General features: G+C 42.5%; 1 protein-coding gene across 3 annotated transcripts in view; it reads right to left on the bottom strand.

The window, feature by feature from the left end:
* sobpa (sine oculis binding protein homolog (Drosophila) a) overlaps positions 1 to 14501 on the bottom strand; it is a 270327-nt gene extending 255826 nt beyond the window's left edge. For all 3 annotated transcript variants that reach the window (XM_067984981.1, XM_067984980.1, XM_067984984.1), the window contains exon 1: positions 14282 to 14501. In XM_067984981.1, coding sequence (XP_067841082.1) covers positions 14282 to 14377 — 96 coding nt within the window. In that variant the 5' untranslated portion in view covers positions 14378 to 14501. The remainder of the gene's footprint in view (positions 1 to 14281) is intronic.
* Between the last annotated feature and the right edge of the window lie 13431 nt (positions 14502 to 27932).

Here is a 27932-nt window from a genome sequence, read left to right as displayed (position 1 = left end):
TGGGGACTTCAGGCACAAATATAGGGTTTCTGAGGTATTGCAACAAAAGAAAATCAAAAGGATAATTGGGAGTTCCTAATGATTACATTTGAAGGTAATTCCAACTGAAAACGAGGCAATCTATAAACTTTAGTATTACACATAATTACCTCAAAATTACATGTGCTTGGATGAGGAAGATGTTTGAATTGGAATTCAATGGGTGGCTTACAAAAACAAATACCAGTTTCTAATTTGTATCTTGGTTCATTTAAATCGCACTGCAACAAATGAAAAATGCTCTTTATACGATAAGTGATATGTCCACAAAAAGAACTTTGGTGTGCAAAAGCTGATTGGCATGTGCTGAATTAGTAAGCAATCGGAACAGGAATAATTAGACAAATACCTAGAGTCATAGAGACATAGAAGTTTACAACATGGAAACAGGCCCTTCGGCCCAACATGTCCATGTCGCCCAGTTTATACCACTAAGCTAGTCCCAATTGCCTGCACTCGGCCCATATCCCTCTATACCCATCTTACCCATGTAACTGTCCAAATGCTTTTTAAAAGACAAAATTGTACCCGCCTCTACTACTGCCTCTGGCAGCTCGTTCCAGACACTCACCACCCTTTGAGTGAAAAAATTGCCCCTCTGGACCCTTTTGTATCTCTCCCCTCTCACCTTAAATCTAAGACCCCTCGTTATAGACTCCCCTACCTTTGGGAAAAGATTTTCACTATCTACCTTATCTATGCCCCTCATTATTTTATAGACTTCTATAAGATCACCCCTAAACCTCCTACTCTCCAGGGAAAAAAGTCCCAGTCTATCTAACCTCTCCCGATAAGTCAAACCATCAAGTCCCGGTAGCATCCCAGTAAATCTTTTCTGCACTCTTTCTAGTTTAATAATATCCTTTCTATAATAGGGTGACCAGAACTGTACACAGTATTCCAAGTGTGGCCTTACCAATGTCCTGTACAACTTCAACAAGACATCCCAACTCCTGGATTCAATGTTCTGACCAATGAAACCAAGCATGCCGAATGCCTTCTTCACCACCCTATCCACCTGTGACTCCACTTTCAAGGAGCTATGAACCTGTACTCCTAGATCTCTTTGTTCTATAACTCTCCCCAACGCCCTACCATTAATGGAGTAGGTCCTGGCCCGATTCGATCTACCAAAATGCATCACCTCACATTTATCTAAATTAAACTCCATCTGCCATTCATCGGCCCACTGGCCCAATTTATCAAGATCCCGTTGCAATCCTAGATAACCTTCTTCACTGTCCACAATGCCACCAATCTTGGTGTCATCTGCAAACTTACTAACCATGCCTCCTAAATTCTCATCCAAATCATTAATATAAATAACAAATAACAGCGGACCCAGCACCGATCCCTGAGGCACACCACTGGTCACAGGCCTCCAGTTTGAAAAACAACCCTCTACAACCACCCTCTGTCTTCTGTCGTCAAGCCAATTTTGTATCCAACTGGCTACCTCACCTTGGATCCCGTGAGATCAAACCTTATGTAACAACCTACCATGCGGTACCTTGTCAAAGGCTTTGCTAAAGTCCATGTAGACCACGTCTACTGCACAGCCCTCATCTATCTTCTTGGTTACCCCTTCAAAAAACTCAATCAAATTCGTGAGACATGATTTTCCTCTCACAAAACCATGCTGACTGTTCCTAATTAGTCCCTGCCTCTCCAAATGCCTGTAGATCCTGTCTCTCAGAATACCCTCTAACAACTTACCCACTACAGATGTCAGGCTCACCGGTCTGTAGTTCCCAGGCTTTTCCCTGCCGCCCTTCTTAAACAAAGGCACAACATTTGCTACCCTCCAATCTTCAGGCACCTCACCTGTAGCTGTCGATGATTCAAATATCTCTGCTAGGGGACCCGCAATTTCCTCCCTAACCTCCCATAACGTCCTGGGATACATTTCATCAGGTCCCGGAGATTTATCTACCTTGATGCGCGTTAAGACTTCCAGCACCTCCCTCTCTGTAATATGTACACTCCTCAAGACATCACTATTTATTTCCCCAAGTTCCCTAACATCCATGCCTTTCTCAACCGTAAATACCGATGTGAAATATTCATTCAGGATCTCACCCATCTCTTGTGGTTCCGCACATAGATGACCTTGTTGATCCTTAAGAGGCCCTACTCTCTCCCTAGTTACTCTTTTGCCCTTTATGTATTTGTATAGATCAGGAATGTTATGTGCTGGGAGTGAATGTGAAGTGGTTTAATGGAATATCTGGATCTGCTATGTGCTTATCAAAACACAATGGCATATATCAAAAAGATTCATTTTAAATTCTGTTAACATCAAAAAAGTGATTGGGTTGTACCGAACAGACTTTCTGACAATTGTGAATAACTGAATTTGACGGACTTTACATAATCGGCGTGATTTGTTTCACAAGTACCGTGCAGTTTTGTATTTATCAATGACGTACAAAGGAAAGCAGCAGCAATTATCCCATAATATATTATCTTAGAGCACACTGCACAATGCCAGGTGCAAGTGAGCAGAATTAGAATTTCAAGTGGTAGGTTTTTATTCCGACCTGTAAACGGGCCTCTAGATTAGGGTGCCCAATCTGCGGTCCCACAACCCCAGCAATCAGGCCATTGAAACCCCGGTGTCTCAGTCCTATTTGCATTTATATTTCTTAATTGCTGGTTTGTCCTGTTTAAATTTCATGGACCTGAGAGTTTATAAAGAGCTGTTCTGAGTGTTTTTGCCTTATCGGTGCATAAATCCTAAATCAGAACATGAAGAATCAATCATAAAAGCTACTACGGTGTTTTCCATATCTGTGAATGTGCAGAGCCAGCTAAGACCAGTTGTTCTTCTCTTATATATAATTAGCAATAATTCTTGGAAAAACACGAGCTACCGTTTGTAACAGATAATTTTAACATATTATTATAGACTTCAAGAGGACATGGACAGGCTGGTGGAATGGGCGGACACATGGCAGATGAAATTTAACGCTGAGAAGTGCGGAGTGATACATTTTGGAGAACGAGGAGAGGCAATATAAACTAAATGATACAATTCTAAAGGGGTGCAGGAACAGCGAGATCTGGGGGTATATTTGCACAAATCTTTGAAGGCAGGTTGAAAAGGGTTTTAAAAAACATAAGGGATCGTGGGCTTTATAAATAGAGGCATAGAGTACAAAAGCAAGGAAGTTATGTTGAACCTTTATTTAACACTGCTTCGACCACAACTGGAGTATTGTGTCCAATTTTGGACACCGCGCCTTAGGAAGGATGTGAAGGCCTTGGAGAGGGTGCAGAAAAGATTTACTAGAATGGTTCTAGGAATGAGGGACTTCAGTTACGTGGATAGACTGGAGAAGCTGGGGTTGTTCTCCTTAGATCAGAGAAGGTTGAGAGGAGATTTGATAGAGGTGATCAAAATCATGAAGGGTTTAGAGAAAGCAAATAAAAAGAAATTGTTCCCATTGGCGGAAGGGTCAAGAAACAGAGGACACAGATTTAAGGTGATTGGCAAAAGAACCAAAGGCGACGTGAGGAAAAACTTTTTAACGCAGCGAGTAGTTATGATCTGGAATGCGCTGCCTGAACGGGTGGTGGAAGCAGATTCAATCGTGGCTTTCAAAAAGGAATTGGATAAATACCTGAAGGGAAAAAATTTGCAGGGCTACGGGGAAAGAGCGGGGAATAGGACTAACTGGATTGCTCGTACAAAGAGCTGGCATGGGCTCGATGGGCCAAATGGTCTCCGTCTGTGCTGTATCCATTCTATGATTCTATTATACAACACATCATTTTCACAGTCATTTTTTAAAAAATTCTTCTTTGTACTTTTTAAAAATCTTTTTCTCCTTGACTTGTATTCCTCTGTAACATCAATCTTCTTCTTCTTCTAGTTTTGTTTGCATCTTTTTCCTCTTAAAATATTTTTCTCCTCCTCTTCCATCGGTCTACCATTCATATCCACTATTTTCAGATCAGGCATGTTAGTATAATGGGTATGATACGGATTAGCAGAGGTCATGAGTTCAAATGCCACCATGGCAAGTAGTGAAATTTGACCACGAAAACTGCAAATTTTTCGTCAAATCCCAACTGGTTCACTAATTCCTTTCAGGGAAGCGAACCTGCCACAACATGTGACTTTGAAATGGCCTCGTAATCACGACTAAGTTCAATAATAACAATGACCCAGGCTTAGTACTAGGACAAGGCAATCTTAGTTGACCCTGCAGAATCTTCCTTACTAACATCTGAAAGCTGGTGCCAAAGTTGGGCGAGTTGTCCCACAGAATAATCAAGCAACAGGCTGACATAGTCATACTCACAATATCATATCTTTTAGCCAACATCCCACACTCCTCGATCACCATCCCCGAGTATATCCTAACCAGCCGGCAGGATAGACCCACCAGAGGAGAGGCCACAGGACAATACAGTCAGGTAAGGGTGGACCTCAACACAAAGTCTCGTCAAACAAGGCCAAGGAAACCACCATCAGGAGGCGCTGTGGGGCAGCAGCAGAATCATATACCACCACTATCGTTAACCACATGGTCCTGCATATCCCTCAGTCCTCCATCATCATCAAGCTAGGAGTCCAATGGGGAGTATAGACAAATGCCAAGACCAGCACCGGCCATACCCTGGAAAAAGGCACCAATCCAGTGAAACTACTGCACAGAGTTACCTGCATGCTAAACACAAAAAGTGGCAGGCTACAGGTAGAGCCAAGCAGTCCCATAATCAACAAATCATAGCAAAGCTCCATAGCCTTATGACATCCAATTGAGAATGGTGTTGGACAATCAGGCAATTAATGGAAGGAGGAGATTTCATGAACATCTTCATCCTCAACTACGATGGAGCCCAGCACTTGACCACAAAAGGCAAGGTTGAAGCGTTTGCAAGCATCTTTAGTCAAAAGTGTCAAGTGGCTGATCCTACTTAGCTACCTCCCAAGGTCCCCAACATCATCAATGCCATTAGTCCAGCCTATTTAATTCACCTCACATGACATTAAGAAGCAGCTGAGTGTGCTGAACACAGCAAAGACTATAGGACCTGACAATATCCCAGCAGTACTGTTGAACATCTGTGCACCAGGACTAGACACGCCGCTAGTCAAACTGTTCCAGTACAGCTACGATACTGGCATCTACCGAACAATGCGGACATTTGCCTGGGTCGGTCCGATCCACAACAAATAGAATAAATCTAACCTGGACAATTATCAACAAATCAGCCACCTCCCAATCAGTAAAGTAAACAGTAATCAGTACAGTTGGTAACTGTATTTAGTAAAGTCGGTAATAGTAATCAGTCATCAGTAGCACCATCTGATGGCACCCATTCACCCATTACCTGCTCGCCAACCTGCAGTTCAGGTTTTTCCAGGGCCACTTGGTTACAGACTTCATCATAGCCTTGATCCACCATGGACACAAGTGCTGAATGCCAGAGGATAGGTGTGGGTAGCTGCCCTCAACATCAAGGTAGAATTTGAGTCTGGCAAAAAGGAGCTTGTGCAAAATTGCAGTCAATGGGAATCAAGCAACAACCCCTCCCCCAATGGTTAGAGTTCTATTGGCCACATAGGAAGACGGTCGTGATTGTCAGAGGGCAATCATCGCTGCTCCGGGGCATCACTGCAGGAGCTCCTTAAGGTGATATCTTCAGCCCAACCATCTTCAGCTGCTTCATCAGTGACATTCACTCCTTCATAAAGTCACAAGCAGGGCCCCTCACTGATGCTTCTACAGTGTTCAGCTCCATCCACAACACCTCCAATAATGAAACAGTTCAAGCCGACCTCGGGCATCAGAGGGTGGTGCCGTGGGTTTGAAGGACTGCTGTTGTTGTACCGTTGTTTAAAAAGGGAGAAAGGGATAGACTGAGTAATTACAGGCCAGTCAGTCTAACCTCAGTGGTGGGCAAATTATTGGAATCAGTTCTAAGGGACAGCATAAATCGTCATTTAGAAAGGCATGGGTTAATCAAGGACTGTCAGCATGGATTTGTTAAGGGACAGCCGTGTCTCACTAACTTGATTGAATTTTTTGAGGAGGTAACAAGGAGGGTCGATGAGCGTTTTATGTAGTTTACATGGATTTTAGCAAGGCTTTTGACAAGGTCCCACATAGCAGACTGGTCAAAAAAGTACAAGTCCATGGGATCCAAGGGAAAGTGGCAAGTTGGATCCAAAATTGGCTCAATGGCAGGAAGCAAAGGGTAATGGTCAATGAGTGTTTTTGTGACTGGAAGGCTGTTTCCAGTGGGGTTCCACAGGGCTCAGTACCAGGTCCCTTGCTTTTTGTAGTATTTATTAATGATTTGGACTTGAATGTTGGGGGGGCTTGATCAAGAAGTCTGCAGATGATACAAAAATTGGTTGTGTGGTCGATAGTGGGGAGGAAAGGTGAGGGTGCAGGAAGATATCAATGGACTGGTCAGGTGGGCAGAAAAGTGACAAATGGAATTCATTCTGGACAAGTGTGAGGTAATGCATTTGGGGAGGGCAAACAAGGTAAGGGAGTACACAATAAATACTGAGGATACTGAGAGGTGCAGAGGAACAGAGGGACCATGGAGTGCATGTCCACAGGTCCCTGAAGGTAGCAGGACAGGTAGATAAGTTGGTTAAGAAGGCATACGGGATACTTTCCTTTATTAGCCAAGGCATAGAATATAAGAGCAGGGAGGTTATGCTGGAACTGTATAAAACACTAGTTAGGCCACAGCTTGAGTCCTGCTAAAAGTTCTGGTCATCACATTACAGGAAAGATGTGATTGCACTAGAAAGGGCACAGAGGAGATTTACGAGGATGTTGCCAGGACTGGAGAATTTTAGCCATGAGGAAAGATTGGACAGGCTGGGGTTGCTTTCTTTGGAACAAAGGAGGCTCAGGGGAGATTTTATTGAGGTGTATAAAATTGAGGGGCCTAGATGGAGTGTTTTAGGGAGGATCTATTTCCCTTAGCAGAGGGGTCAGTGACCAGGGGGCATAGATTTAAAGTAATTGGTAGAAGGATTAGAGGGGAGCGGAGGAGAAATTTTTTTCACCCAGAGGGTGGTGGGGGTCTTGAACCCACTGCCTGAAAGGGTGCTAGTGGCAAAAACCCTCAACTCATTTAAAAAGTACTTGGATGTGCCTTTGAAGTGCCGTAACCTACAGGGCTACGGACCAAGTGCTGGAAAGTGGGATTAAGCTGGATAGCTTTCTCTCGGCCGGCACGGACACGATGGGCCGAATGGCCTCCTTCTGTGCCGTAACTTTCTATGGTCATCCAAGCTTGGGCTGACAAAGGGCAGGTAACATTTGTGCCACACAAGTGCCAAATAATGACCGTCTCCATCAAGGGAAAGCCCAACCACCTCCTTCCTGAACTTCAACGGCAACACTATTGCTGAGTCTCCCACCATTGCCATTTTGGGGATCATCACTGGCCAGAAGCCTAATTGGATTAGCAATATCAATGCATGGCTAAAAGAGCAGGACAGGGCCTACATACTCTGTAATGAATGGCTTACCTTCTGATGCTCAAACCTCGCTACCATCTATATGGCTCAAGTCGGGACTGTGACGGAATACCTGGGCGAGTGCAGCCACAACAATACCTCAAGAAGCTCAACACAATCCAGGAAGAAACAGTTCACTTGATCGGCATCTTTACCACTGGGCCTCCAAGGTTGAGTGCCATGTCAGGACCATATCACGTCATTAACAGGGCCCTTACAACATGAATTACCAGCCCTTTGTCAAGGCTAATGTCGGAGCGGCGCAAATCGTCCAACAATTTATGGTGAATCGGAAGTCATGGTGTCTTTCTTCTCATCTTCAAATTGCTGTTTTTTAAATGCACTAATAATGACAAGCACCGTGAACTCGCCATTATTTTTCCAGCAATTTCTGCGCCTATTAATTTGGCAGTGGTCGACTTCCACTCTCTCACCTCAGGATTGCCATCTGACACATCATTTCTATCTGTAAAGACCCCAGTTTAGGCCAAGTAGTCTCTTAAAACCATAGGGCCTATTGTTTAATACAGCCACTTTCGTTGCATTATGGCTGCTCAAATCATGCAACCTCCATAGCGTTATCTTGCTTTCTCTCATGAGAGGGCGAGTGAAAAAAAAAAGCACAAATCACACAGCCAGCTGGACAGCGAAGAGAGAAAGAGAAAAGGGGAATGAGAAGAGAAAGAGGGAATGAGAAGAGCAATTAGAGGACTACAGAGTTATCACTGGGAATTCATTCAAACAGAACAGTGAGCATATAAAATTTTCATACTATATCCTCTTGAACTGCAAAACTATATTTAAAAATACAAATGTAGGTTTATGAATTATGTCTGGAGAGCATTTTGAACTGTATAACATTTGGATGAAGTACTGGTGGTTACATAGAAACACAGAAAATAGGAGCAGGAGTAGGCCATTCGGCCCATCGAGCCTGCTCCACCATTCAATAAGAACATGGCTGATCCTCTATCTCGATACCATTTTTCTACTCTTTCCTCATACCCCTTGATGCCTTTTGTGTCTAGAAATCTATCTAGCTCCTTCTTAAATATATTCAGTGACTTGACCTCCACAGCCTTCTGTGGTAGAGAATTCCACAGGTTCACCACCCTCTGAGTGAAGAAATTTCTCCTCATCTCAGTCCTAAAATGTCCTACCCCGTATCCTGAGACTGTGACCCCCTCGCTCTGGAACCCCCCCCCCACCCCCCGCAGCCAGTCTGTCTTGCCCTGTCATAATTTCATATGTTTCAAGGCTTTCTTCGGTGGTAAGAGCAATTTGAAATGATGAATCGAGAGTATCACACAGAAACATATTAGCACAGTATTAAAGTGATTTAGCTTAAATCTGAATTTTTCCTAAAGTATTTTGGCACCAGTAATATTTTAATACCAGATTCACCAAAGGATGTAGGGCCAGCTCTACTTTGTGCTTGTATTGTTCTGAAGCTGAAGAGCTCCATGCAAGAATACTCAAATACCTTCATAGGGTATTGCACACCTTAATCATTCTAACAGTAACTGAAGACGATCAGTGACTGAAAGCGGTCACATCAGTAGGAATAGGGCAGCAAGCTCAGATTAAAGCATGACATGCTGTCCCCTGCAGTGCATGCCACAGACTCCACTTGCCCTTTTAACCAGGTTTATGTTTTTGGCGTGTTGATGCCTCAGGTACGCAGTTGACTTGTGACTGATAATCTGACATTTAGGAATCTCATGCCTAGGAATTGTTTGGTTTTGACAGGTCTCCAATTTGGACTACTGTTTCTCCTTCCTCTTCCCCTGGGCGGCTTTATATCTTTTTTGGTTATCTCTTGTAGAAATACAGCAATTGTCAAATTGTCAAACATTTTCTCAACAGCAGCAGATTTGGCAACATTTTAGTGGGGCAGGGTAGTGAGCTGCTCAAGGTTGACAATGCTTCATGATCAGCTAACAAGGAAAGGGAACACTTCTACAATGCAGAATTGAGCCTACCAATTCTCTCCCTCTTCCCAGGTTGAGATTACTTTGCTACCTCTGTCTTCTGTGAGAACTGGCCATACTTGCTCCAAGTGAACGCATCTTAATTGTGGCTAGAATTTGGGGTTTTGCTCGAGACCCCTACACTTCTTCAAACAGGGCTACCAGAAGGCTATATGCTTCAGTTTTTTTTTCTTCGCTCAATTATCTCTCTTCTCTGATAGTGCTCACTCTTGGTAGATTTGTCGCCCTGCAACTCTTTAGTTTCTTTTCCAAGTGACCAGGACAGTGAATTTGACCATAAGCATTGCCGCCAAATCTGAACCTGTCCTCACTTGATATCCACACATGTACTTTCTTGGGGGAAGCAGTTGGTGGGGGGAGCACTGGATAGCAATCAAGAGCAGCAACCCCCTGGCTGATTTATCCCCTTCCTGATCCAGGTGTGCTGAGGCTAACTCCAAATGCTGCACTGGTTGAAATCAGCTACCGCCGCAGAGACCAGAAATCCAACCTGGGACCTTCTACTGTGTGTGTCTCAGTACCACAGTGGGTGGCGCATTAACCAGCTAAGTCATCAGAGAAATTCTACCTTGGTTTTTCTAATTAGAACAGAAATGCCACAATTAGGACTTTGAAGAAACTTTTAATTTCGTAATTTTACATAAGTTAATTTGACTGTAGTAGTTTTAGTCTCCTTTTAATAAAGTAGATATTGCATTGAAAGAACTCCCTAATGTAGTATTTCAAATCATTCACTCACAGCATGGAAATATTATCCCTCACACATTAATTTGTTTTGAGTTTTATGTAGCACGTGCCTTAGAACAATAGGGGTTACCATTCTGGGACAGTATGATGCTCACTGCAGAATCAGTTCATGTCACTCTATTGTCTACACACACCATCAGGCCACTGTTTCACCATGCAAATATACGAAAGTCATCAATGTATGAAAACATTTCAACAGTGTGAACGGAGCTCCAGCAGTACAACGGTGGCCTCCCAAAGAAAGGAACACAATCTGGGTTCACGCTCAAACTTCAGTGAGCAAATCTGTCCAGCTCTCAGGTAGGCAGGTGTTGTTGCCCTCATGCCAAATAGGGTGATCTGTCTTTTGAGGAATGTTTGGAAAAAGAACAGGTAGATTCCATCCTGTCGCCGGTCCCACATAAAGGCTGATTGGGGAGCAGTATTAAAGGTGGACATACAGACATCTGTGACCCAGATGGATTTCACTTATACAGTTCAAGGAGATAGCTGGCAGGAATGGGGCTAATATAAGTAACACCCACCCCCCCCCCACCCCCACCCCCACCCCACACCTCAAAAAAGAGCATATCTGTTTCACTATGTAATCTAAGCATTTTAATTAAGGGATAATTGAATACCAGGCTGTTTCTGGTGCAACTACTGAATATAACATTACTGGACCTGTAACAGAAACACAGGTTCAAAGGCACAGATGCATTCTACTACATCTGACACTCTCATTCTCATTCTTACATTATTTCTCAATTTTAGATGGTACTAATATCATACCTGTGCCAATCAGTACCAAATTTGTTTCAAAAACAAAAAATAATAAGATCAAATTGCTCAACTTGAACTAACCTTACTTTCAAAAACTTCCAGGAGGGAAGGTAAGCCTTTACAAAATGTAAAAGTTGATATGTATATGATCAGTAAAATGTGACTTGCAATTATGTCCCTATCAACATCTTGTGATAAAATCTCTAGGCAATACCATTAGTCAAACGCTGATAATTATTTAAATTTCAGGTGAAGTATTTTCTTTCATACACTTCAGCAACTCAGAGTAACTACTATGTCAGTGGATTAATGCAAAGTTACAAACATGATCGTCTGATTATAAATTCTCAATAACTGAAGATTATCTAAACATATCTATTTTCCTCACTCCTCCCTCCCTCCCTCCAAACAAATCATACAATATTAAAGGTTCATTCAGTAGACTTCACAGTAAATACTCAGACTTTATGTAGCAACTCATACCAATGGCCTTTTTATTACCCTAGGAGGAAAAAAAATCACACCAATCCCTCTGTATTTCTGCTAGCAAGGGAAGCAATTTGATCCCATGTAGGCTGTAACTTGAGTAGGTCACTGTACACTATGATAAAATTCCCTAATCTTGAGCCAAGTTACCCTGAGGGGCCCCTCCTCCTCCTCCTCCTCCTCTTCCCAAATGGCCTTTCTCATTCCTTCTCTCCCCCCACCCCACCACATCTCTTTCATTTTCTCTACCTTAAAGCTTGAAAGCTGATCTGCCTTGCCTGCTCGTGTTACAGTTTTTACAGCTTAGGCTAAAGTCGACTGCCTATTGCTGTATGCATTCCTTTCTTTTTACTTTACCCTGATTACTTTCCAGGGTTATTTTACACTGGTCCAGATGAAAGTCAGTCAAATGAAGGAAACACACTGAGACTTTCTTCTAGTTTTGCAGATATGAATCCACACAAGGACACATTGTGTTCTTAAAATTAAACGAGAATCCTACTCACACATGTTTAATTATATATGATATTAAAATGTTTCAGTCAGAGATTTAGATAACATTTGAAGCAAACATATTTGCTGTTAGAATTTGAACGCTCTGTGAAAGGCACAAATGGTACACTAGTTTGCCTTGAATGATTTTTCAGCACGAGTGAAAAACAATTTCCAATTTTAATCTGTGCAGTCACTTTATGAAAAAATACAGTAAATAAAGACAGTAATTTACTACATCCATCTTCAGTAAAATGAGTGCTAACATCTGTGAAAGGATACTGTTTAGACAGAATGGCTGTTACAAACTTATTATGAGGCTACAAAAGTGATAATTCTTTACAAAACAAGGGCTTATCTCCACCCCAAAATTTTTTTTATCCTGGATCACATTTATAAAAGTGAAAATGCCATGTGTTATCAGTACACTGGTGCAGAAGCTGTACAGTTCTCCCCCATCCCATCCCATCCCATCCCCCCAACCCCCACCCCCCCACCCCATCACACAATGTTGTTTTTGTTTCTTCCTCTGCAGTTCAGACAAACATCTGTTACAGAGGAATGACTATCTCACAAACCGCTGAGTCTTGCTGCAGCCAAAGTAAACAAAACAAACCCAGAGGATCTAGCAACCATCCCGCACAGTCAGCCTTTATACCCACCAGGATAAAATTTCACAGCAACATGTTTTCATCAAAATTAGTTAATTTGTAATCCTAAACCCTACAGATTCACACAACACTTGCACTGCACAATAAAGAGCTAGGATTTTAAAAATTATATTACAAATTTTAAACACCTCCTCTCAATGATGCAGTTATTAAATGAAAACTAATGTGTAATATATCGTAACTGAGAAGTGGGCCAGTCTACACTATTATCACACTAAGATTCTAGCTAGATTGGTAAAGAAAATCTCCATGGTTAACAAACATGGTGAATAATATAATCAATTTCTAACTAATCTCAGTATAACCACACTTATTATTCAAACAGGTACTTGTTATATTGCTCAATTAACAAAACCAAACTGAAGTGATTGTATGGAACATATTTCATCAAGAGTACTTATGCAAAATGCTGCTTTAATAATAAAAAGTTGGAACAAGGCACTTTTTAAAATTATAATAATCTTGGTGGCAGTGCACAGTTCAATTCTTTTGGGAAAATGGAAAAACAAGAAAAATACCTAATGTGGAGTGATTTAAACTCATCAGAGATTTTAGATAGATAATTAATATACTCCAGTCGATTTAAAATTCAGAATTTTCCAAGTAATTATCTATAAAATATTCGGAAACTGAGTTAAAGCATTGTTCCGGGTAACAACTGCAATGAGACCCTTTGGTTTTAAAAAAAAATTAAAATGTAATGGTTTTAGTAGTTAACAATGTAAAGATACGTTTCACATATTTAAACATTTAAAGCAATTTAATAGGATAAATGATCAGCAATAAAACAATGAGTTCAACACACGCACAACAGAAGCACATCTGGAGTACACCTCCCTCCACACACCCCTACACCTACCTCCACACATCTGGACACTGACAGAAGGCAACTCATTGTGTGGAAAATACTGTCGAATTACCCGGGGAGGAAGAAGAGGAGGGCAGGGGAGGGGAGGAATCTTTCTTTAAACTAGAATAAAATAGTTAATGTAACGATGAAAGGATATGACAGCTGTCTTTCGACGAGCTGGATATTGATAAGTGTAAAAGCAACATCAGTATTTGAAACGATCAAGGGTTTGGGGGGGGGGGGGGTGAAAATATTAAAATAAAGGGATGGTCGGTATCTTCACCCACACCGGGCACTGTAGGCACAACCTCCTAATTTCACGTTGACAATTTAATTACAGATCTGCTCCTGGCTGGCATAAAGAAGGCACCAACCCGCTGCAAATGCAGGAAGATGCCCACTCATTAACTCAACCCAGCATCAATGGATCACCAAATCTGCAATAGATTCTACCTTGCTTTTTACATACGTTATTTGGATGTAATGTATGATTATTAAAGGAGGGAGGGAAAGCACCCAAGCACAAACCTCGAACAAGAAATTCAGCTTTCATTTTTTTTTAAAAAAGAAAAGAACCCGGCTGATTCAGTCCCTTCAAACACCGAGATAGATGCATCTTATTATTGTTAAAACACTGAGGCAAGGGAGACAAAACAACAACAATAAAAAAAAAGCCAGACACACGGGGACGCAGACCAATTGGTTCAGACTGATCCCCAATTAAAGCAGTGACAGGAAGCCGTACCTTCATCTCCTCGTTTATTTCTCTCTTGACGGGGTGAGCCGGTTTTCTGCTCCTCTTGTTTTCCGGCGGTCTGCCCTCCTTCTCCATCTCTGCCATGGTGTGTGTGGGAGAGGGAGAGGGAGAGCCGCTCGCCCCGCTCCCTCCTCTAGCCGAGCTGTCACAGCTTTCTTGCAGACCGAAATGTGACGGTGGCGGCTTTTTGCCTGGGTGGATTTTTGTTTTTTTTCCCTCCTCCCCCCCCCCTCCCCTTTCCTTTCTCTTTACCTTCCCCCACCAACCTTCTTCCTTTTCCCCTTTTTTTTTGTTTAGAGGAGACAAATGTCGGCTGTCATTGGAGAGGTGAGGAGAGCGGCTGTGAAGATGTGCCTGCTAACACCAGAGAGGGTTGCAGCTGCCCAGCCAAGTCAGCCATCTTCAGTCTCACACTCTCTAATTCCCCCCTCTCCTCTCTCTCTCTGAGATCCAGCCGAGCGGGCGGTGGTACAGCGCTCCTTTTCCCACAGCCCACTTTTTTTTTTGCACGAGAACACACACACACAACTCCACAGTCTGCCCACACGGAGGGGAGGGGAGGGATGGGGAGAGGAGGGGCTTCTGCTGTCACCCAACACTATCACAGCAGCAACCAACGCCATGTTACCGAGGTCAGAGTGTCCCTCTCTGATCATTCATCGCCCAGATTCATTGACAGACACTTTGCTTTCTTTTGTGTTTCGGATACTTTTATCTGGGATGCAATGTTATGCCTGAGCTACACTCACGCAGTTAGTTCTCTCTCTCTCTCCCTTTATTCTTACTGTGGTTAAATGTGCTAATATTATATGGTTTCGTTTAAAAAAAACACACAATTGAATTACCAAAGTGGCTTCAGGGTAATGTTGTCCAGGAGATTTTTTTTAATAGGCAGCTCTGACGTTACCAGCATTTCAGTGCACAGAAGAGTTTTGCTGGGATAAACTCAGCAAGAGATCTGTACTCGAACCGCCTAAGGCTGCTCGCTGAGCAGCAAAGGTGCATCGTAGTTAACGATTTGTGAGTTGGTCTTTACCTTTACAGGTATTGTTCCGATAATCGATTGTTCCAATACACTTTCACAATTACTCAGCAAGTTGCGGTCCAATATTGTTTTAAAGGGGCCCGTCTAACATGAACAAGTGGTAAATCTTTTTCACTGATTTGCAAAAATGGCATGGAAATATAAATTATCAACACGTAGCTCTGGCGCATCACTTGGCTGTAATATTGTGATGTACAGCTTTCGGAAACAGAGGTTTGTCAAATACTTTTCGTGAAGATGGTACCCTTTAAAATAGATGTTATGAAATGGTAAAGTGTGGCAAAACGGATTCTTTGGAGTGTTACAACTGATCTGTCTCTTTATAAAATGGTGCAAAGTCTCCCGTTACAAACTACTAGATACACCTGTATAGGCGACCTATAGGAGAAAATCATAAAAACCTTCCTGTCAGATCTCCTTGTAACTAAACTTAATGCTATAAATAATGAAACGCTGTCTCGCTTAAACCCAGTTTCTTAACAAAATTTTGCCCATTACGAATAAGTTTTTGGCCAACTTTTCTTTCGTTGGTTGACACACACATGATGTGATGTTGCAAATGTATGTTGAACTATGCCATAGATCACTTGCACAGATTTGACATCCAACATGTCTAAGCATTATAGAGCAGCAGTTAACAAAATCAATAGAATGCTGAATTACTTAGCCAAAACAGACGTCACACTCAAAACAATACTGTTTCCAATTCTGGTCATCAAGACACGGGAGACAGTCAAACACGGGAGGCAGTGCAGAGAAGATGCACAAGGCCAATTTAGCGTTAGTGGTCCGAGTTATAATGAAAGGCTGAAGAAACATGGGTTTTTCAGTATTGAAAGGAGGTGTCTGAGAGGTGATCTTCTAGAAGTATGGAAAATAGTAGAAGGTATCGAAAAAGTAAATTCAGAAAATTAAACTAAATTGTGAGAATAAGACAAAGTGACCACAGGTTCAACTTAGTAAAAGCAAATTTAAGACTGATATCAGGAAGTTCTTCATACAAAGGGTGTTCAATACCTAGAATGGACTCCTGGATAAAGCAGTAGAGACAAAAAAACCTGGAATCATTTAAAAAAAACAATTGGATGCTGCAACAGGGTGACTGTAGGGTCTTTCTAGATTGATGAACTAAGATGAGCCAAATTACTTTCCTTATCTGTAATAATCTTGTGATTATCATCACTAAAATGAAAAAAATGTTCTTCTAGCTCTTTTCCCTCCCATAATGAAAAAGTTTGTCAAACACTTTATAGTCGATGCTTCTGTAAACAAGCCATTGCTAGGAAAGAAGTTTTAAAAATAAAGCAAGGAAGGAACCAAAAGGACATTTTGAAAAGGTACACAATCAGTGCAACAGAAAGAGGAGATGCACTGGAGGAAAGGTGTTTGTTTAATTTAAAAGATTGAAGAAGCATCCTCTCATAGCTGGGCTCAAGTAAGCTAACTATGATTTTGAAGCAAATCTTAGGAATCATTCTGCTGTCACTCTTACTATGCCTGCTACTGCACTTGTAACAGCATTCAAAGGAGTGGTATGATATGTCTGAATTAGCGCATTAGTATAAGTACTTTTTAAAATTATATATGCTCTAATATAGCATACAAAGCACCCCTAAAGATGTTGGGTTAAACAATGTGTTATATATTTATGGATGTTTGTCCAATATAATTGTGTTAATCTAGTATATGGTGTTGATCCTGAAGGGGTCGCATTTATTCTCAATTCAATGAACCAGGGAATAACAACAAATGGGGAAAAGAGAGCAGTCAAAGGGGCAAAAGATTAACAAAGTTGAGATTCTGAGTCAGTAGAAAGGCTATGAAAGGCCAGCTGGTAGGAAAGGTCAGTGAAGTTGCCTTCCAAGAAAAGAAAAAATGGGTCTCCAGAACCTAGTCCATGCCATCCACAACCTAAATCTCGCTGAAGATGTCTAGAGACTTGTTTGAGCACAAGCGTCGGGCTCTTTGTTCTTTGTTATGTTAGATCGTTTTTTTAAAATTTATTTTTCCTGCTGTAGACCCAACATCTCCAAAATCTAAAGGAGAGGTAATAGTGGAAATAATTTGGTTGTGATGCTTTCTTTGTAGCAGATTATTGTTTTAAAACTGTCTTTACTTTCAGAAAGTAACAATTGAAAGGTTCCTTTATGGATGCCAGAAGATAACAATTTTGTTGAGGAGGAAGTGAAGCAGATACACTGTGGTGACATCAGCCAAATGGATCCCAGTGGAGTGTCTCCAATAGCCAGCACTGAGAAGAATATAGCTAGCCTTTATTATTATTTCTGTTTGATCCCTGCCAGTTAACAAAAATTCAGCGGCAAAAGAAGTCAAACAAAATACTTCCAATTAGTCTGAAAACAGATCATCTTCATTGGTAGCAACAAAAGAAGAACTTGCATTTACAAAGCAACTTTAATTTCCTCAGGATGTCCCAAAGCACCTTACAGACAATTAATTACTTTTGAAGTGTAGTCATTGTTGCCATGTAGGCAAACAAGGCAGCTAATTTGCTTACAGCAAGATCAGACAATCAGCAAATGAAACAAATAACTAGTTAATCTGTTTTGGTGATGTTGGTTGAGGGTTAAGTGTTGGCCAAGAGACTGGGAGAACTCCACTTCTCTTCTTTGAATATTGCCATAACATCTTTGACATCCACCTGAATAGGCAGTTGGTTTAACATCTCATCAGAAAGACGGCACCTCTGACAAAGCAGTACTCCCGCATTATTGCACTGAAGTATCAGCCTATTTTATATGCTCAAGTCCTGGAATGGAGCTTAAACACATGGCCTTCTGACTCAGAGACAGAAAGCGCCACTACTGAGCCAAACTGACACTAGATAGTGGTAAAAAAAATGGTCCTACTCCATGCAGGCCTGTTGATCGATGTCACCAGAACACATCTGCTTCATTTCTTTATTTCAAAAAAATGTGACAATAAAACTTAGTGGTGACAGTTACAGACATAAAACAATGGTTTCCAACATGCTTTTATAAAGATAAATGATACAGAACTCCCAGCTGGCTAATGGGCAGATTCCATAGGGATTCCTCTGCTCCATGCCATCACAACGAGTCCACACTGATACTGCTGTATTAGAATAACTTTGAAGATCTATGGAGCAGGTCCTCAGGCAGGGATATCTATGAACTGGTATGTCTTGATTTTGCAGGATACATATCTGGAAGAACTTTCCTCACACTAATTCCTCTTTAATCCCTTTCTGAGGTAATTCACTCCATACACTGGTTATTCTTTGGGAGAATACTTCTCACTAAATTCCTTGCTAGACGTTTTCTTTATCTTATTATGCAATGCCCCCTTTTTATTCTGTAATCGTTATCTAGCGTGAAGAACTTATTAATCTTTATTTTATCAACTTAATTCAAAACTTGAAATGCATGTATTTCATCTCCACTTAGCCTCCTTTGCTTTAAGGAAAATGATCTGAGCTCCCTTGTTCTATTCTTGTTGCACTTGGATCTGAGCCCTGAAATCATACTAGCTGCTTTCACCGTACTCTTTGAAGAACATCCATATCTTTCTGTAAATAAACCCTCGAAAATCAGCTGCAATAATCCAACTGTGGTCTAATTAATGCACTGCAGCTTCAGGATTATCCTCTTTGACTTATACCCAATGTTTTTTTGCTACACACCTTAAAATAACATTGGACTTGGACAGCAGTTTCAACATCCTGCCAGTTATCACTCCTCAGAATCTTATCATACTCCACATCATGTGACAGATTATCCATCTTGTTACAGTTTATCCCTTATTTGTACTTTTAAGAGAGATTTTAAATATTTCAACATTACATGCTATTTATTGGTCCATGTTGAAAAACCCCTTTTTCCTGCAAATTAACTGCTTCACCTTCTAATTCACTTTCACCGTTGTGTATTATGCCCCAATTTAATTGTTTCATGAAGCAATCATTTCCTTCTCCAGATTATTTCCAAGGAGAGCATAGGAAAGAGTGATGTGCTGATGCAAGACTGAAGTTCCAATACGGAGTAACAGATCACAACCTTGAGATCCAAGGGGCGATTTTAACTATTAGGTGGCCGGCCAGCGGAGCACGTGGGTTGGCCGCCCAATCCCTCCAGTGGGAGGCCTGGTCCATTTTGAAGGCCGGGCCTCATTAACATGCCGCCAACGAACTGCATGCCCCAAGCAGGCAGCCTGCTGCCGCTCACCAGCTCCAGGCCACCGAAATATTGTGCAGCCCAGAGGCCAACTCAACCAGCAGAACGGTAAGACCGGCAGAGGAAATGGTGGGGAGGGAGAGCAGCGGGCAGCAGTAGCCCATGTTATTCTCATGGAGCCTGGAGGAGCATGCCTGTAACTCTGGACCTTTCTGGGGCCTCTTCCTCCTGACCGACAAGTGTTACTGAGCAGAGCGGCCACGGTGCACATTGTGTCCAGCCGGCCCCCTAAATTATGTCAGGGTCGCATATATGACATAGAACCCGATTTGCATAAATTAATTAGGCTCCTGCCTGATTTAGACGAGCTTCTGCAAGGCTCAAGTTAAAATCTGACGGAGTGGAAACAGGCCTGCAAGTCGACCACCTTAATTTTGATTCCGGTACTGCCCCATTTCCACCGGATGGAGGGAGTTAAAATCGCCCTTTAAGATACTCCACCGGTTCATTGACTAATAACCATGTAATGTTTAAAAGAAGCAGAAGGGGGTGCGGGGTGGGGGGTTGGGAAGACTCAGTCACATTTTGACAATCTCCTGTACCCCAAGGTTGCTGGCTTTAGAGAAGCTTTGGCAGATGTCTGGGAGCAGGTCTCCAGCCCATCCTTTTGGAGGTGGTGGTGGTGGTGGTGGGGGGGGGGGCGGCAGTTGGAGAAAATGGAAATAAATATTAAAGAAAAGAGCAGAGGCCATTCACTGGGCACCTCTTTCTATCCTAGAATCAGAGAATGTTACAGCACAAGAATAGGCCATGCGGCCCAATCAAGTCTGTGCTGGTAGTTTTCTCCACATGAACCACCCAGCCTAATCCCACTCTCCTGCTCATTCCTCATATCTTTTAATATACCACTTGTTGAAGACATTATCTAATTCCATCTTAAAAGAATTTGTGGATTTTGCTTTAACGTTGCATTGTACCTGTATGTAAAGAATTGTTCTAACCTCCGCTTTCATTCTTTTTATATTTCTCTTTTAAATATTCTCTTTATATATCCTTAAATATCTTTCCTCTCATTCCCAACTCACTGACTAATGGAATATCACTATTAACCTTATCATAACCCATCATAATCTTGAAGACCTCGACTACCAGGTCATTTCTTAATCTTCTCAGCTCTAGTGGAAAAAAGCACTAACTTCTCAAGTCTCTCTGTAACTGTAATGCTTCACCCCTAGTAGTGAACATCAGAGTGAATCAATGTGCATCTTTTCCATGGCTTTACTATATGCTTGACTCCTTCATGTCCTAAAGGCCCGACCCATCATCTTTATCCTCGTACAACTAATGTGTCTATAAAAAAAACTTTTTAATGTTTGTTGCATTTTTTTGCCAATTTTTTAATCTTTTCTTCTCTTTGCCTTTCTAATCTTCATTTCCATAGCTTTCAAATACATTCTTGACATTTGTCCTTGTTTTCATTTTTATTATTTTACCCTCTGAATGCTAAATGCTTATTTTTTAAAGTTTCAGATTTGATCTAATCTCCCTAATTATCCATAGATGTCCTGCCTTCAGTCTACTCTCTTTTTTTCCTTGCTGGAATGTATTTGATTTGTACCCCTTCCATCTTCTATTTAAGTATTTCTATTGCTGATTTGTGGTTCAGTTTGATAATTTTTCCTTCCTAATGATCCGGGCAAGCTCTCGAATCTTAGTCAAACTGAGCACTGCGTTCAGTTCTGGGCACTGCATCTCAAGAAGGATACATTGGCATTGGAGGGGGCGCAGAGCAGATTCACCAGAATGATACTGGTTGGTGGGGGTGGGGGGGTGTTAAAAGCTTAAATTATGAGGACAGGTTGCATAAACTTGGTTTGTTTTCCCTTGATGTGGAGATGCCGGTGATGGACTGGGGTTAACAATTGTAAACAATTTTACAACACCAAGTTATAGTCCAACAATTTTATTTTTAATCCCACAAGCTTTCGGGGGCTTTCCCCTTCCTCAGGCAGTGTGAGGAAGGGGAAAGCCCCCGAAAGCTTGTGGGATTAAAAATAAAATCGTTGGACTATAACTTGGTGTTGTAAAATTGTTAACAATTGTTTTCCCTTGAGTATAGAAGACTGAAGAGTGATCTAATTGTGGTGTTTAAAATTATAAAAGGATTCGATAAGGTAGTTAAAGAGAATCGATTTCATCTGGTGGAGGAATCCAGAACAAGAGGCTTAATCTTAAAATTACAGCCAGGCCATTCAGGAGTGAAATCAGGAAGCACGTTTTCACACAAATGGTAGTAGAAATTTGGAACTCTCGCCCCCAAATGACTGTGGATGCGAGGACAATTGGAGCTTTCAAGACTGAGATTGAGAGATTTTTGTTAGGTAAGGATACAGAATCATAGAATCATAGAAGTTTACAACATGGAAACAGGCCCTTCGGCCCAACATGTCCATGTCGCCCAGTTTATACCACTAAGCTAGTCCCAGTTGCCTGCACTTGGCCCATATCCCTCTATACCCATCTTACCCATGTAACTGTCCAAATGCTTTTTAAAAGCCAAAATTGTACCCGCCTCTACTACTGCCTCTGGCAGCTCGTTCCAGACACTCACCACACTTTGAGTGAAAAAATTGCCCCTCTGGACCCTTTTGTATCTCTCCCCTCTCACCTTAAATCTATGCCCCCTCGTTATAGACTCCCCTACCTTTGGGAAAAGATTTTGACTATCTACCTTATCTATGCCTCTCATTATTTTATAGACTTCTATAAGATCACCCCTAAACCTCATACTCTCCAGGGAAAAAAGTCTCAGTCTATCCAACCTCTCCCTATAAGTCAAACCATCAAGTCCCGGTAGCATCCTAGTAAATCTTTTCTGCACTCTTTCTAGTTTAATAATATCCTTTCTATAATAGGGTGACCAGAACTGTACACAGTATTCCAAGTGTGGCCTTACTAATGTCTTGTACAACTTCAACAAGACATCCCAACTCCTGTATTCAATGTTCTGACCAATGAAACCAAGCATGCTGAATGCCTTCTTCACCACCCTATCCACCTGTGACTCCACTTTCAAGGAGCTATGAACCTGTACTCCTAGATCTCTTTGTTCTATAACTCTCCCCAATGCCCTACTATTAACGGAGTAGGTCCTGGCCCGATTCGATCTACCAAAATGCATCACCTCACATTTATCTAAATTAAACTCCATCTGCCATTCATCGGCCCACTGGCCCAATTTATCAAGGTCCCGTTGCAATCCTAGATAACCTTCTTCACTGTCCACAATGCCACCAATCTTGGTGTCATCTGCAAACTTACTAACCATGCCTCCTAAATTCTCATCCAATCATTAATATAAATAACAAATAACAGCGGACCCAGCACCGATCCCTGAGGCACACCGCTGGTCACAGGCCTCCAGTTTGAAAAACAACCCTCTACAACCACCCTCTGTCTTCTGTCGTCAATCCAATTTTGTATCCAATTGGCTACCTCACCTTGGATCCCGTGAGATTTAACCTTAGGTAACAACCTACCATGCGGTACCTTGTCAAAGGCTTTGCTGAAGTCCATGTAGACCACGTCAACTGCACAGCCCTCATCTATCTTCTTGGTTACCCCTTCAAAAAACTCAATCAAATTCGTGAGACATGATTTTCCACTCACAAAACCATGCTGACTGTTCCGAATCAGTCCCTGCCTCTCCAAATGCCTGTAGATCCTGTCTCTCAGAATACCCCCTAACAACTTACCCACTACAGATGTCAGGCTCACCGGTCTGTAGTTCCCAGGCTTTTCCCTGCCGCCCTTCTTAAACAAAGGCACAACATTTGCTACCCTCCAATCTTCAGGCACCTCACCTGTAGCTGTCGATGATTCAAATATCTCTGCTAGGGGACCCGCAATTTCCTCCCTAACCTCCCATAACGTCCTGGGATACATTTCATCAGGTCCCGGAGATTTATCTACCTTGATGCGCGTTAAGACTTCCATCACCTCCCTCTCAAGACATACAATATGTACACTCCTCAAGACATCACTATTTATTTCCCCAAGTTCCCTAACATCCATGGCTTTCTCAACCGTAAATACCGATGTGAAATATTCATTCAGGATCTCACCCATCTCTTGTGGTTCCGCACATAGATGACCTTGTTGATCCTTAAGAGGCCCTACTCTCTCCCTAGTTACTCTTTTGCCCTTTATGTATTTGTAGAAGCTCTTTGGATTCTCCTTTGCCTTATCTGCCAAAGCAATCTCATGTCCCCTTTTTGCCCTCCTGATTTCTCTCTTAACTCTACTCCGGCAATCTCTATACTCTTCAAGGGATCCACTTGATCCCAGCTGCCTATGCATGTCATATGCCTCCTTCTTCTTTTTGACTAGGGCCACAATCTCCCGAGTCATCCAAGGTTCCCTACTTCTACCAGCCTTGCCCTTCACTTTATATGGAATGTGCTTAAAAGTGTGTTAACCCTGGTTAACACACTTTTGAAAGCCTCCCACTTACCAGATGTCCCTTTGCCTGCCAACAGACTCTCCCAATCAACTTCTGAAAGTTCCTGTCTGATACCATCAAAATTGGCCTTTCCCCAATTTAGAATTTTAACTTTTGGGCCAGACCTATCATTCTCCATAGCTATCTTAAAATTAATGGAATTATGATCACTGGTCCCAAAGTGATCCCTCACTAACACTTCTGTCACCTGCCCTTCCTTATTTCCCAAGAGGAGGTCAAGTTTTGCCCCCTCTCTAGTCCGGCCATCCACATACTGAATGAGAAATTCCTCCTGAATACACTCAACAAATTTCTCTCCATCCAAGCCCCTAATGCTATGGCTGTCCCAGTCAATGTTGGGAAAGTTAAAGTCCCCTACTATTACCACCCTATTTTTCTTGCAGCTGTCTGTAATCTCCTTACATATTTGCTCCTCAATTTCCCATTGACTATTTGGGGGTCTGTAGTACAATCCTATCAAAGTGATCTCTCCCTTCTTCTTTTTCAGTTCTACCCATATCGACTCCGTGGGCGAACCCTCAGATATATCCCCTCTCACTACTGCAGTGATGTTCTCCCTAATCCAGAACGCAACTCCCCCTCCTCTCTTACCTCCTGCTCTTTCTTTCCTATAGCATCTGTACCCTGGAACATTGAGCTGCCAGTCCTGCCCCTCCCTTAGCCATGTTTCAGTAATAGCTATAACATCCCAGTCCCATGTACCCATCCATGCCCTGAGTTCATCTGCCTTGCCCATCAGACTTCTTGCATTGAAATAAATGCAGTTTAATCTAGACTTCCCTTGGTCTTTGCCCTGCTTTCTCAGACCATCTGTCCGGTCATGTTTTGTACACTCTCCCTTACTGCCTTTTGTTTCTGTCACCACACTACTTCCCACTGACTTCCTGCATCGGTTCCCATCCCCCTGCCACATTAGTTTAAACCTTCCCCAACAGCACTAGCAAACACTCCCCCTAGGACATTGGTTCCAGTCCTGCCCAGATGCAGACCGTCCAATTTGTACTGGTCCCACCTCCACCAGAACCGGTTCCAATGGCCCAGGAATTTGAATCCCTCCCTCTTGCACCATCTCTCAAGCCACGTATTCATCCTAGCTATCCTGTCATTCCTACTCTGACTAGCCCGTGGCACTGGTAGCAATCCTGAGATTACTACCTTTGAGGTCCTACTTTTTAGTTTAACTCCTAACTCCCTAAATTCAGCTTGTAGGACCTCATCCCGTTTTTTACCTATATCGTTGGTACCTATATGCACCACGACAACTGGCTGTTCACCCTCCCCCTCCAGAATGTCCTGCAGCCGCTCCGAGACATCCCTGACCCTTGCACCAGGGAGGCAACATATCATCCTGGAGTCTCGGTTGCGTCCGCAGAAACGCCTGTCTATTCCCCTTACAATCGAGTCCCCTATCACTATAGCTCTGCCACTCTTTTTCCTGCCCTCCCGTGCAGCAGAGCCAGCCACGGTGCCATGAACCTGGCCGCTGTCACCTTCCCCTGGTGAGCCATCTCCCCCAACAGTATCCAAAACGGTATACCTGTTTGAGAGGGGGATGGCCACAGGGGACCCCTGCACTACCTGCCTGCACCTCTTACTCTGCCTGGTGGTCACCCATTCACTTCCTGCCTGTACACCCTTTACCTACGATGTGACCAACTCGCTAAATGTGCTATCCACGAGTTTCTCTGCATCGCGGATGCTCCACAGTGAATCCATCTGCAGCTCCAGCTCCGAGATACGATCGGTCAGTAGCTGCAGGTGGACACACTTCCTGCACACATGGTCGGCAGGGACACTGGTAGTGTCCATGACTTCCCACATCTTGCAGGAGGGGCATATCACGGGTGCGAGGTCTGCTGCCATGACTTGCCTTAGCTTCGTTACCCCTTTAAATTACGTTGAAATTAGAAAATGTTAACTATACTAGGGACCTAGGTTCACTAAAAAAAACACTACCTGCTATAAAACCTGCAGACCTTCCCTTTCTTATTACTTTACTTACAGTAAAATGGTAGAAATACTCACCAACCTACTCACCAATCAGCTGCCTCCCCTGTCTAATTCTCAGGATATGGGCATTGCTGGTGAGGCCAGCATTTATTGCCCATCCCTAGTGTCCTTGAGAAGATGGTGGTGGGCTGCCTTCTTGAACCACAGCAGTCCATGTGGTGAAGGTTCTCTCACAGTGCTGTTAGGTAGGGAATTCCAGGATTTTGACCCAACGGTGATGATGGAATGGATCTGGAGCAAAGGCAGGCAAATGGAGTTGAGGTACAGATCAGCCATGATCTAATTGAATGGCAGGACAGGCTTGAGGGGCTGAATGGCCTACTCTTGTTCCTACATTCCTACGTTTCTTCCCTACATTGTTGGTTCTGACATGCACCATGACTTTCAGGTGTCCTAGCACTTGGGAGGTATCACATTTGGAACTCACATTTATGATTGCAAAAGTGACTATGTGCTCCTCTCACTCTTGAAACTCCCACGACCATTGTGCTCCTGCGCTTAACTGCACTTGGCATTGTCCTCTGCTGAGTCACTGTTCTCATCTGCATCATAGATATCCAGCACCTATCAGACTCCCAGGAATTTCCTACACTACCTTGATCTGAGTGGTCAATCTCACCGCCCCCCCACCCCCCAAACCAAATGATGGGCATCCACCTTCCATCCTCTGCCTCACAATTCATCTCACCGTGCAATGAGTGCTTTAAGAATCATTCCTCCTCTAATAGAGCGCAAAGTGAATCCAAATGCTTCTCAAGCTCAGTTCACCTGGGGAGACTTCTTTACATCTGTCATTGTTTTGGACACTTAAACTTTCCCCAAACTCCTGTATCATGTAAAGTTCACACAACCAGATCACTTCTTATTTATACCAAGTTTCTTGATTTATGTTCTTTAAACACATATCTATCTGGCTTACCATACTTCCTTCAGTCCCGTATCTTCTTGTCAGGTCTCCAAAGAGGTACTTTATCATCAATCTTCTGAAAATCTCACCTGACGAAGGAGCAAAGCTCTGAAAGCTTGTGATTTCAAATAAAGCTGTTGGACTATAACCTGGTGTTGTACGACTCCTTACATTTGTCCACCCCAGTCCATCACCGGCATCTCCATCTCATGCATACAATATGCACCACTGGGGGAATTTTAACCCCCAAGAACGGGTGGATTGGGGACGAGTCAGAAGTTAAAATAGTAGAAATTTGCAGCGCGACTGCAAGCCATCTCCCCCCTCGGGTTTAATGGAGGGGGATCAGGGGATGGGCATCCAACCCCCTCTCAGGAGGCGGGTCAGTCAGTAAAATCTTTTCAGGAACTTACCGGAAACCCTTACTTCCGGGTTTCCCATCCACAAACCCCCACCCCGCTCCCTTCCCAGCTCCAAGTTAATAATTGGAGCCTCTGTGTCCCTTTTCCATGACCTTTTTGATATTCTCAAGAAAATTCAATCTATCTGTGAGGCACGATGTACCTTCCCCAAGTCTAGGCTGACTTTCATTTATCATGTTCAATTTAAATAAATGTCCTTGAATTTCATCCTCTTTACATTCAAAGTTAGATCAACCAGCCGATAGTTTCCAGGGACATCCTGTGTTTCTTGTTAAAAGAAATGTTATTATATTAATGATTCTTTAGTCCTTTGGTGTATTTTCTGTTGCTTGCACACTACAAAAGATTTCTGCTAATAACCTACCCTAAAACCTCCTTGAGTTCTTTTACACTGGTAGGATTCACGGTCTTGAGTCCAGATGGTTTATCCACCTTAGTTTCTCTAGTTTCCTGATTACTGTCTTTCTGATTTTTTTTCTGTTTCTTGTATACATGGATTGCAGTTGTGTTGAACAAGGAAAAGATTATACTTTTCTATTTAGAACGTTTATATTGTCCATACTATCACACTGACTTCCT

The sequence above is a fragment of the Heptranchias perlo genome, chromosome 5 (genome assembly GCF_035084215.1).
Source record: "Heptranchias perlo isolate sHepPer1 chromosome 5, sHepPer1.hap1, whole genome shotgun sequence".
Classification (NCBI taxonomy): domain Eukaryota; kingdom Metazoa; phylum Chordata; class Chondrichthyes; order Hexanchiformes; family Hexanchidae; genus Heptranchias; species Heptranchias perlo.
This window is presented reverse-complemented; position numbering and strand designations above follow the sequence as displayed.